At 47.3% G+C, this 12,658-nt stretch overlaps 1 protein-coding gene across 1 annotated transcript in view; it reads left to right on the forward strand.

Moving 5' to 3' along the window:
* Positions 1-12,658, forward strand: part of ADGRD1 (adhesion G protein-coupled receptor D1) — a 183,192-nt gene that overhangs the window by 62,098 nt on the left and 108,436 nt on the right. The window contains exons 11-13 of the mRNA XM_015417864.1: positions 905-1,022; positions 4,090-4,200; positions 8,809-8,884. Coding sequence (XP_015273350.1) covers positions 905-1,022; positions 4,090-4,200; positions 8,809-8,884 — 305 coding nt within the window. The remainder of the gene's footprint in view (positions 1-904; positions 1,023-4,089; positions 4,201-8,808; positions 8,885-12,658) is intronic.

The raw sequence follows: 12,658 nt of genomic DNA on the forward strand, positions 1-12,658 counted from the left end.
CCTTGCAGATGCTCCTCTCCCCACAGGGGCTTCCAAATGGTTTAGCCCTAAGAAATTATTATTCTTTTATGCCCCAGAAAAGCTGCTTTGGGAGGAACTGATTTTTAAGTGGTGAAACAGCAGGAAAGAGGAAGTGCTTAGCCTTTCCCCAAACCACCACCGATCCACTTCAAATTCCCTCTGCAGTTACTTTCCCTCCCCTCCCTGACTCGAGGCTCCAGAACGTGTGTTTGCCCTCAAAGATGATCAGAAAGTTCTATCTCTGATGTTTGATCTCTGCTGGCTCACCCGCACCTGAAATTTAAGTCTCAACAAGGCAGTTGATAAGGAGACACCTTTCAATTTGGGGTGGTAGTTCACCCATTTAGCTGGCAGTCATCGAGGTGTGGTAGAGCGAACGTCATGCAGCTGTGCCTCATGTATTCCTAGCTGAGTGTTGCTTACAAGGCAGTAAGGATCTCAGACCAGGAACTGCTGGCCAAGCCAAAAGGGCTTACTTCCAGTACCCTTCTGCATGCGGTCTTTGGTCTACTATTGGTTTTTTATCTACTGCACAGCGGCGCCATCACGACAGGTGTTCAGATGAAGGTACTGCAGGCAACAGCCCAATAGGGATTAGGTGACGCAGGGAGCCAATAGTGTCCTATCTGGACCGCTAAGGCTGCTGATGACTCCGGCTCAGTTCCTTTGTTTGAGCAACTTGTCACTCAGGCAAAGGTTAGGCTTCCAGCTGATTGCGTCTCCTTGCTTGCCTACCTAAAGAGCCATATACTGGCCTCTGGGTTGCCAGCTTTAAATCCTTCAATAAACAGACATACTTAATTTATCAGGCATGCACCTTGCTTTAGAGATCAGATTCCTTTGCTGCTTCACCGTCTCATCGTCCTGGCTTTTGGCTTTCCAGACGGCACCCTTTGCTGGAGCTTTGGTCGAAACGGTTGACAGCGTGATGTCGCACGTGGCCCGGAATTTGGGAGGAAGCCCATCGGGTGTAGCTTTCGAAGGAGCTTCATCAGTGGCAGGTGAAGTTTATTTTGCAGCCACGGTGCTTGCTTTGAAACCAAAATCTGGATCATCGCAATGCGATGCTTCTGCGTCTGGAGCTTTGCACCCATCACCGAAGAATGAATACAATTAACTCAAGGAATAAAGAAAATGGATTTCATTTGTCTCAATAATTAGGTCTTCGAGATGGATGTTCGTAAACGGTCATGCGTATTGCATGCAGATTTCAATTATCACTTGGTGCCCTGGTACTTTGAAGCATCTATCATGGGTTAAGACTGCTGCAGACCCATGTATACAGAGTTCACATGGCATGAAACCGATTAATTTTGCAATGCATATATATTATACAAATCAGTAACAACCCTTACCATTTATGTACATGCATTTTAGGAGCTCAGACTGTGGTTAATGTACATTATTGCTGCAGTAATCTTTACCATAAGCCTGTAAGGTTGACCACAATTATGCTTATATTGTGGAATGGATATCATAGAGTGGCAGATCAAGCTGAGAGAACAGCAACTGGCGTCAGGTGTCCTTTTGAAAAGGGAATTTCCTGGCTTGCATCATTATTATTATTTTTTTAAATATTTATGTCCTGCCTTGCATATCGGTCTCAAGAAGTTGGCTGACAAGAACATCCTGACAATCAAGTCCAATTAAAATGACTAATATCAGGAACAGAAGCAACGGGGCGTCCATCGGCTGCTAGCATGGCTCATGCTGTTTCCCGCTATCGCCTCTCGGCCATCACAAAGAATAAAGATGGCCTTACTGGGATCTCAGAGGCAAGGAAACAGGGCTGAGCTGGAACTGTCTTAGCCACTGAGTGGGAGGAACTCTGTCCTGGACTTGACCGCCTTTGGCATAGCCCTTTTGCCACAGCCGATCAGGTTAGGGATGCCAGCCTCCAGGAGGGACCTGGGGATTCCCCTGGAATTACAGCTCATCTCCAGACTACAGAGATCAGTTCCCCTGGAGAAAATGGATGCTTTGTTTTGTTCCCTCTAAGCTGAGTTAGTGTGAGCCAGCTCACAGTTTTTTAGCCTCCGGCTCACACATTTTCCTCTTAGCTCAGAAAGGAGGGCTCCAGAGCAAACTAATTTATGCAGTGGCCAAATCACCTGCTCACAACTTTAATGTCCAGGGGAATTGTTCTTCGTAGTCTGGTGATCACTTGTACTTCTGGGAGGTCCCCAAGCCCCAACTGAAAAAGAGATTGGATTTTATACCCGCCCTTCACTACCCAAAGGAGTCTCAGAGCAGCTCACAAACTCCTTTCCCTTCCCCTCCCCACAACAGACACCTTATGAGGTAGGTGGGGCTGAGAGAGCTCTTGACAGAAACTGCTCTTTTTCAAGGACAGCTCTTATCAGAACTACAACTGCCCAAGGTCATCCAGCCAGGTGGAGGAGTGGGGAATCAAACCCGGTTCTCCCAGATTAGAGTCCGCGCACTTAACCACTACACCAAACTGGAGGCTGGCAACCTTACTGGGCGTGAAAATGGGAGACCTAACATTTCGGACAGTCCCTGCCCCCTGCCTAAGGCCACCATCTCCACTGTCTTCTTAGCCTGGCCAACAGATGTTGCAGTGTTCAGTGAAACTTCTTTCACTAGTGGGGCTTGAAGCATAACCAAACATTTCAGCAGTAGACCTTAATTAAAAATTGTGATGGATTTTAATTGTTAGCTGTTATGAGAGCGAATGTAGTTGAAAAGCGGGGTATAAATACATTAAAAAACCTCACTACTCACTTTAAGAGGTTCCGAAGGCTCTTAGAATTAATTAAACTGCACATAACATAAATTAACATCATGCATAAATTGAGTCATGGCGGGTGGGCACGGATCTGTCCGTCAGCAGTTCAGTATCCTGCACGTTCAGCATCATTGCCATATTTTATTCAGGCCGTGATTAAGTGACTAAGTGCTGTGCGGAAGTAATTAAAAACACAAACCTGTGCATGCAGGCTTATGATCTGAAAAATCTCTGTTCATCCCCCTGGGTTATGAGGTTTCACCTGGCATAGCCTTTACAGTTTCAAGCTTGCAGTGGCAGCCAGAGGTGCGGAAAGTTTGCTTTTTAATAGTTCAGGCAAAGGCCGAAATGCTCAAGAAGTAAAATTCTTCACATTTTACAGGGTTCCAGTGCTTGCGCAGAGCAATGGACTGCATAAATCCAGGGCTGTTTATAACCTGTGAGACCTTGGGAATCTGGGGATAGAGACAGGATCCTAGTAGCTGATGTGGGAATGGTCTTGCCACTATCTTGTGAATCAATGCAGTCACTGCTTGGCTGTTAAAACAATCTCCAGAGATCTGGTTCTGTCCTAGGGTTGCAAACTCTGGGTTGTGAAATACCTGAAGATCTGAGGGTGGAGCCTGGGGTGGGGTGGGCTTTAGGGTGCTGCTGGACTTGAACCTAGCAGTCATCTCCATTTATTTGTGCGTGATGTCGAATTACTTTTAGTAGAATACCTGTCTCTTGTCTGCAGGGGTCATTTCGTAGAAAAAGAGGTGCAGGAGCTCATTAGCATAACTCATTAGCATAACTTATTTGCATATGCCACACCCCCTGACATCACCAGAAGTGTGTCAGAAGGCAACACCCACCACTCAGGCTCCACTGGACTGTTTTGGATTGCTAGCTATTGGGGGAGGGGGACACACGTGCAGATCTGTCCTCACAGAGGAGGGAGAGCTTGTACCTGAATAAAACTTAGTCTTAAAGTTGCCACTGGACTGTTTTTGGACTGGGGGGCCAGGGGGAGCTCTGCAATTTACCTGGCTGCTTCTTGCTCTGACTCAGGGCTGCTGGGAGCAGGGGGTGGGGCTTGTTGCATATGCCCTTCCCCTGGGCTCTTTACTGCCGGAGCGCCGCTCCTGTGCGCTCCTGCAGGAAATGACCCCTGCTTGTCTGTTGTTTTTTCTTAATTTTCTTCTAAAAATATGTTGCCGATATTAAAAGAGTAAATCCTGGGCAAGTGGCTGTGGTGCTGGTGGGGAGGGTTGGATCCCTCTAAGTAATGAATACGATCATACGTATTGTTTGTATTAAATGTCTGCATTATTCCACAGATTATTCTTTGGCCAAGAAGCCTCTTCAGCTCCTGAACGTGTCTCACTATCGCTTCCCGTTGCAAGGGCAGAGTTATATCTCAATCCCTGGTGAAGCTTTCCAAGCCAAAGGTAAGGCCGATTCTGCACTGACCTTTCCCCTCCGTTGTTTTACGAAACCCACATTGGAACAGAAATTCCCCTCTGCATTGCACACTGCTTTCGCTTCCTTGGATCGTCGGATTTAATGGTAGCCTCCACACTCCATGCTGCTTTCGCTTCCTTTGATGATTGGATTTTATTGTACGTTCTGCATAGATCTATGGTCATTTTATGGCTGTTCAGGGGTCACTTTGCAGTCAGTAGAACGTTGCCCCAAGATATCTGGATGTAGACTTGAGCTGCACTTTCCCCTCCCTGTTGAGAAAATGTGGAGCAAATGCTAGATGCAGAATCACCCTAAGAGAATTGTTTACTCAGGAAGGGGTGAGGGTCTGGGAAGTGTGGTTAGCCAAGACTGCTGTTCTTTAAAGCATTGTTATTGGAACATATAAAGTAAACTCAGAGGTCATTTCGGGGGGGATCGCGGGGGATCGCAGTTCCCCCGGGTGAGGTATGTCCTCCCTGCCTCTCCCCACCCCTGCCTGCCTGGGGCCAGGGAGGGCCTTTGCGGGGCTTCCTTGCACTCTCACCGGCCTTGCAAGTCCACCGCCGGGCCCCTCATGGGGCTCGGCAGTGGAGCTGCAAGGCCGGCGGCAGCCGGGACCATTGGGGGCGGGGTGTGTGGCCTTATGACACACTTCTGGTGATGTCAGGGGGTGTGGCCTTACAACACAGTTCTGGTGATGTCAGGGTGTGTGGCATATGCTAATGAGTTATGCTAATGAGTTCCCCTAGCTCTTTTTCTACGAAACGACCCCTGAGTAAACTGTTGTGCCATCTAACTCAGTACTACCTTTGCTGATGGACAGCAACTCCATGGGGTCTCAGACACAGACCGGCCTTTTCTCATACCTGCTAAACACATCACAATTCCAGGGGCACCGTAAAGACTAACTGCACTTATTTCACTGTGAGCTTTCATGAGTGACATCTCACTTCTTTAGATATGTAGAATGGGTAACACCTGCTGTCCAAGGTGCTTTAGCTGGAGATACCAGGATTAAACCTGGGGCTTTCTGCATGCCAATGAGATGCTGTTTCATTGAGCTGTGGCCCCCTCTCTGAAGATCTCCCAGAATTACAACCTTTCTCCAGATGACACAGATGAGTTCCTCTGGAGAAAATGGCTGCTTTGAGTGGGGAGGGGACAGTATGGCATTATAACTTGCTCCCTAGACTTCTATCTCCAGGCTCCATCCCAAATCTCCGAGATTTCCTGGCCTGGAGCTGACAACCAGCGGAAGGCTTGTGGCGGGGGCAGTGTCCTAGAGAAAAATTAAAAAGAAAAGGCCTTTAGAGATTCTGGCAATTGCTAGAGCTACCCTTGTCATTTCTGGTCACTTCAGCAGGGTATAATGCCATAGAGGCCACCCACCAAAGCAGCCATTTTCTCCAGGCGAACTGATCTCTGTTGTCTGGAAATCACTTGTAATTCTGGGGGATCTCCAGGCCCCTTCTGGAGGATGGCAACCATACCACTAAGTAAGAACACGCAAAAGTGTTTGCGGGCTTTTAATAGATGTTGAAGGGGGAATCTATGGTTTAGGGGCCGACGGCCTGCTTTGTACCCTGACAGCCCAAGGTTTAATCCGAGCCATTTCCACTTATTGAATATCAGGGCTGGGAAAGAGCTTTCTCTGGTTGGGGCCCTGCAGAGCAGATGACAGCTGGAGCAGACAGTGCTGAATTAGATGGGCTACATCAGTGATGCTCATGGAGAACCACATTCACAGTTAACCTCAGCCAAAAGAGCCACGTTTACTTCCATCCCTAGCATGATGCTTACAGTGCAAGGGGGCTTAGAGCATACTTGTTCCTCTTGCAGCTGCTTTCAAGGTAGAAACCAACTGCCAACCACAAGCCCCACTGGGCTTACCTCAAACATGGGGAAGGTGTCCAATTTGGAGAACGGTGTTGAGGAAAATCCACGTCAAAGAACTATGTGTGGCCCCTGAGCCACTGAGTATCACTGGGCTAAATGATCGGACTTGGTACAACGCCATGACATGTGGCAGTATCTACACTATACACATAATTTAGGTGCTCCCAGCCTTTCTGAGGTGCCTTTGGAATTCTGATACATTGAGGTGGACGCAGCAACAAAACAGTTTTCACAAAATGGCTACCGCAGAAGGTGCAACCAGGCACAAAATGGCTGCAGCAGCTTACGTTTAGTCACACAGTGAAGCTCTTGTGCTGTGGTGGCAGCTGCTGCAAAAGCGGTGTCTTTCAAAATCTGCACAGCCAATCAAATCTCCAGTGGCCTTGCCCCACTTTGCAGGCTGGGCAAAAGACCCACCTGACCCTGCCCACTTTCTTAAAAAGACTTGGCAGGCACCAGGAAAGGTGTCAGCAGGTGCCATGGCACCTGCGGACACCATGTTAGAGAGCCTTGGTTTAGTCTGTAAACTTCAGTGGCTAGGAATCTCTAACAGAGAACCATCAACACCCTCACCAGCTGCAACACCTAGGATCCTTTAGTAGAGCAGTTCCCAAACTTTTCTGGGTCACCGCCCCCTTGGTTCCACAAACTCATCTCCAGTACCCCCATCCTACCCTATTATTCAGAACTGCAGTTTGCGTGACCCATTAAGGAAGATAGTGGCAATAAAATTCAAAACAGTAACAATTAATTGCACATTTATTCAAAACCCAATTAAAACTTTTTAGTTTAATTTATTCAACAAAATTGGTGAACTTAATCCAGTGGTGCCAGCTTTTCAAAGTCTGATAGTCATTTAGTAAGAATCGTTGCTACCACATTTAGCAGCTACTTCACCGATCAGTAAATTCAATGGACGGGCTTGTTGAAGTGATACTGGTTTCCCAGTGTATGGTTTGTAGTCACTAAGCAGGAGTCTTAAATTACCACATTTGTAACGTGGAGTCGATTTCTTTGCTTGGAAGGAAGTTGGATGAACACACTAAAAACACGTTCTACCAAATATCAGGTTGGGAATGCATCTTAAGCAATACAAAAGAGCAAGACTCTGGTAGCACCTTAAAGACTAACAAAATCTGTGACAGGGGATGAGCTTTCGTGAGTCACCTCTCATTTGTGAGCAGTGACTCACGAAAGCTCCTCCCCTGCCACAAATTTTGTTAGTCTCTTAGATGCTACTGGACTCTTGCTCTTTTCTACTGCTACGGACAGACGTAAGACAGCTTCCCATCTTGATCTGTCTTCTTAACCAATGTCCGTAGTGTGCTTAGGGATCAGAAATTTTAGAAGAACCTGAAAAATGACAGAGGCAAAAACACAGGCAGTGATGACAGTTTCTCTGGTAGCATTACTAAAAATTCTAATAGTTTCCGCCAGACTTCAGTACTATGCAGAGGCAGGAACTTGGAGTGCCGTTTGCCAGCATGGTGCCGTGCCGTAACCTGTTCAGCTGTAAGTGAACAATGTGGTCAGAGGGGGCCACCTCCAGCACCTCTTCGGCTGCCTCTTGCCTGTTAGCACCCCACTTTGGGAACCACTGCTTTAGTAGTACCCAAGTGGTTGTAGCCAGGGGTCATTTCGTAGAAAAAGAGGTGCAGGAGCTCATTAGCATAACTCATTAGCTTAACTCATTTGCATATGCCACACCCCCTGACATCACCAGAAGTGTGTCAGAAGGCAACACCCACCGCTCAGGCGCCACTGGACTGTTTTGGATTGCTAGCTACTGGGGGGGGGGAACGTGCAGATCTGTCCTCACAGAGGAGGGAGAGCTTCTACCTGAATAAAACTTGGTCTTAAAGGTGCCACTGGACTGTTTTTTTTTTGGGGGGGGGCTCTGCAACTTACCTGGCTGCTTCTTGCTCTAACTGAGGGCTGCTGGGAGCAGTGGGTGGGGCTTGTTGCATGTGCCCGCCCCCTGGGCTCTTTACTGCCGGAGCTCCGCTCCTGTGCGCTCCTGCAGGAAATGACCCCTGGTTGTAGCTGTTACATTGTTGGACTGGGATCTGGGAGACCTGTATTCGAGTCCCCACTCATGCCCCACTCCGCCTCACCTACCTTACAGGGTCGTGGTGAGAATAAAATGGAGGAGAGGAGAATGATGTAAGCTGCTTTGGGTTCCTATTGGAGAGGAAGGCGGGGGTACAAATGAACTAACTAACTAAATAAAGAGAACAAGTATACGGCCAGTATATCTTTGCTGTCTAGAATAGATGTACTCTTTAAAGAATTGCTTTAAAATATCGGGTAAGAAATACCCACAATGATCTGAACCACTGTTTGCACCACAGCTGTAGAGTGTCACGGGCAATCCCGTTGGTGCCACGCTTTCACAATGGACGGGGAGTTAATAATTTTGCAGTTTAGCTTCATTGCATTAGCACAGCAGTGAGAAGTTCTTCTCTGCCTCTCCTGCTGCTTTCCGTTTTCTAAAACGACTGCAGGGGCTTCTTGGTTCTTCAGGGAAGCAATCAGACATCCCATTAGAGTGGAGGTGTGAAAGATCTGCAGAGGCCCGAAGACTGTCAATTTACAGTGGGGTTTTAAATTGTGGTTTCTCTTTCTCTCAAAACTGTAACACTGACATGTAAACAAAACTTCCTTTTCCTCCCCTCTTCTTTCCCCCCTCCCCTCAGCTTGGATTACCATTGTGGGGCTCCTCTACCACATGATGCACCAATATTTCCACAGTATCAAACCTATGGAGACCAAGTAAGTATCTCAAAGATAGGTTCTATTACCTGTTCTGTCTAATAATAGTAATAATGCTGAAGGAGTGAGTATTTTTATTTACTTAAAGCCCTGGTTTGCCTGTCCTGTGGATGCACATGAAGCTGCTTTGGTCCATTGGTTTGTCAAGGTCAGGGCTGTCTGTTCGGACTCCCAGCGGCTCTCCCCAGATTCTCTGTCAGAATTACAAAGGTGCCCACGGGGTTCAAAGACATCGGAGACTCCACGTGGGATCTTTGTAAAGGTTGCGATTGCCTCTCAAATAGCACAAAGGACTAAAACAAACATTGCAGTGTACGTAATATGGAATCCCTCCTCTTGTTGGATATTGTAACTCTGCATGCAGAAGGATCTGGGAGGGAGAGGGTTAAGAGAATTCTCTCACCTGGGGACCTTTGGCAGTCGGCCCCGCCCTCTCATCGGTGAGATGTTGAGCCTCTTTGGCCCTTTGATTTCATCGTATATGGGATTTCTCTTCATCACCTGGGCTGGGAGCTGTAACGAGTTAACCTTTCTGAAATTAATCCGTTCACGATAAGTTAAATCTACTTACATGAATATGTCATGTAAGATGTCCTTCTATTTTTATCAGTAAAATTTCTTTTTACTGATAATTTGGTGTAGTGGTTAAGTGTGCGCTCTTCTCTTCTCTTCTCTTCTCTTCTCTTCTCTTCTCTTCTCTTCTCTTCTCTTCTCTTCTCTTCTCTTCTCTTCTCTTCTCTTTCTCTTGTTACCGTTGGAGTCATATCATATTTGTAATTTGTCTGAAGAAAAATTTTCCCTAAACCGGAAAACATGGGGGATACTGTGAAAAGCTTTTGTGCTTCCAAGGCAAATGATACATATTATTTACGTTTAACCCAATACATTCACCTTTCTCACATGCCACCAGCTTATTTTTACACCGGCAGATCAGATCAGATAAGGCAGACTGGGACCTTTTAAGAACTTTCTACCTTGCAACAAAGTGAGATAAAATAAAGGGAACTGGGAGCAACAAACCATTCAACAAGACAGTATCTTCCACCCTGAAACATTTTCCCAGCCCATTTATGGCAGCTGGTGTATTCCCCCCCTCCTTTAACCTGTCAAAATGTATTTATTAATCTAATCGCTGCTGGGAGAAACTGATTAGGATAGTAGTAGCTGGTTCTCTTCAGTCTCCTTTTCTCCTACTCTCACCTTATGATGGGAAGTTTCTGGATTTCAGAACTGTAACGGTGTCCCCCCCCACATCTTAACCGTAAAGAAAAGTTCTACTTTGAGGATTTTTGGGACCCATGGGGGGAAAAAATTGCATCCCTCTGCGCTGTGTGTCGCAGCTGCCGAGCATAGCAGTCCTGCCTTCCATGACTTCCTTGCCCCTGTGGCAGTCTGGACCCTAGTGAAGGGCTGTTCCAGGCCTCCTGACATGTAATTTAGCTGTTAAATGAGGGACTCTGTACTGGAGGAGGGGGTATTTAGCTTCCTTGGTTCCCCTGAACCAAAATGACTTCCTAAGACTGCTTTTAGCCATGGTTGGGAAAAAGGGGGCATGTTATGGGAAGAAGGGTCTCCAGACCACAGGTCTGATCCTTATTACCCTCCAGGTGGTAGTCAATAACAAAAACAACCATAAGAGCCAGTTTGGTGTAGTGGTTAAGTGCGCGGACTCTAATCTGGGAGAACCGGGTTTGATTCCCCACTCCTCCACTTGTGCCTGCTGGATGACCTTGGGTAAGCCATAGTTCTGATAAGCGCTGTCCTTGAAAAAGAGCAGTTTCTGTCAGAGCTCTCTCAGCCCCACCTACCTCTCAGCCCCACCTACCTCTGTTGTGAGGAGGGGAGGGAAGGGGAAAAGGAGTTTGTAAGCCGCTCTGAGACTCCTTTGGGTAGTGAAGGGTGGGGTATAAATCCAATCTCCTCCTCCTCCTCCTCCTCCTCTACTACTACTACTACTACTACTACTACTACTACTACTACTACTACTACTACTACTACTACTTCTTCTTCTTCTTCTTCTTTTTCTTCTTCTTCTTCTTCTTCTATTATGAACAATCATTTAGGCTTCAGTTCTGCAGTGAATATATTTCTTCATCACATTATGAAAACATACACATAATACAACATCATGGTTGTTTTTGTTATTTACTGCTTCCTTCCCATGATTTCTCTGTTATTTCTACACTATACAACCTCCAGGTGATGGTTGGAGGTCTCTCAGGGTTACAACTGATCTCCAGATGACAGAAATCAGCTCCCCTGGGAGAAAATGGCTACTTTGGAGGGTGGACTCTATGGCATTGTACCCCGCTGAGGCCCCTTTCTGCGCCCCACCCAGAATCCCGCCCTCCCTGCCTCAGCAGGCTCAGGGCAGCTCACAGGGGAAAAACAACAACATGTATTTAAAACAACGGAGTAGTTAAAACACAATATTTAAATAGGTGAAATTGCAACATATAAAATCTTATAAGTGCCAGGAAACATAGATGTCAGTAAATACTGGTAAGTATTAATAAGTGATGGCGGTATATTCTCAGCTTCCGAACGGTCATTTCTACCACAGTCTGGAGTCCCACCAGGCGGCTGATGTCGGGGCCAGGGCCAGGATATTAAGGGGTGGCACCCTAGTCGAAAGTCTGGTGGAAGAGCTCCATTTTACAGGCCCTGCGGAACTGTAACAGGTCCCACAGGGCCCTGATGTCATCCAGGAGCTCATTCCACCAGTACGGGGCTGCCACAGAGAAGGCCCTGGCCCTCATCACCGCTAGCCTGGCTTCTTTAGGGCCTGGAAGGGCCAAATGATTTTGGGAGCTCAGTCTTAGTCCTCTCTGGGGGACATGTGGGTATCTCCAGGTATTTCCCAACTCAGGTATTTCCCAACTCGGAGCTGGCAGCCTCAGCTCCTTCCCACTCCACTGCAGCTCTCTGTGGCTCCCTGTCATTTTTTCTTTACTGCAACTAAAAGCAGGCTAGAGGCAGTTTTGATAGGGCAAGTAGGACTTACAAGAAGAGGTCTGCCAGATCAGAGTAGTGGTCCATCTAGTCCAGCACCCTGTCTCATACAGTGGGCAACCAGTTACTATGGAGGGCCAACAACAGGCTGCAGAGGCCAAGACCTTCTGCAGATGTTCCTCCTGGCTCTGGGATTCAGAGGTTTAGTGCCTTTGAACATGGTTTTAACTCTGCTTTCCTTGTGCCGCATTCCTGGTGTATTTCTCTCACACATGTACACCCTGGCATGGCCACTCTTTGAGGCTTGACTACTTGTTCATGATCTGCCCACGGGTCCCCGTTCACACGTAGCTTGGCTCTGAGATCAAGCTGGGTCCCTGCTGTTGTGGTGCCTTGTCTCAGCGGCTCTGGTTGCTTCAGGGACTTGCGTTTGGCTTCCACCAGTTCACAAGTAGACTGTGGGGTTCTGGGCACTTGAGCCAAAAAGGGTTGTCTCAATGTTCCCTCTAAGCCATGGAGTCTTGTGAGCAAAAATTCTACTTTGTGAGCTCCTGGCCTTAAAGTGGTGTGCGAGCGATTTGGCTCCTGCAGAAATTAGTTTGCTCTGGAGCCCTCCTTCCTGAACTGAGACAGAAATGTGTGAGCCGGAGGCTAAAGAACTGTGAGCTGGCTCACACTGACTCAGCTTAGAGGGAACACAGTTACCCACGTGAATCTAATACAGGGGTGGGTGGGATATGTACAGGTCAAGTTCAGTCAAATAAATGAAGCAGTGTAAGAAGGCTGGATCGCAAGTCTGTGGAGTTGGTGCCGCACCCTTCC

The sequence above is a fragment of the Gekko japonicus genome, unplaced genomic scaffold (assembly GCF_001447785.1).
Source record: "Gekko japonicus isolate JY-2015 unplaced genomic scaffold, Gekko_japonicus_V1.1 scaffold328, whole genome shotgun sequence".
Lineage (NCBI taxonomy): Eukaryota > Metazoa > Chordata > Lepidosauria > Squamata > Gekkonidae > Gekko > Gekko japonicus.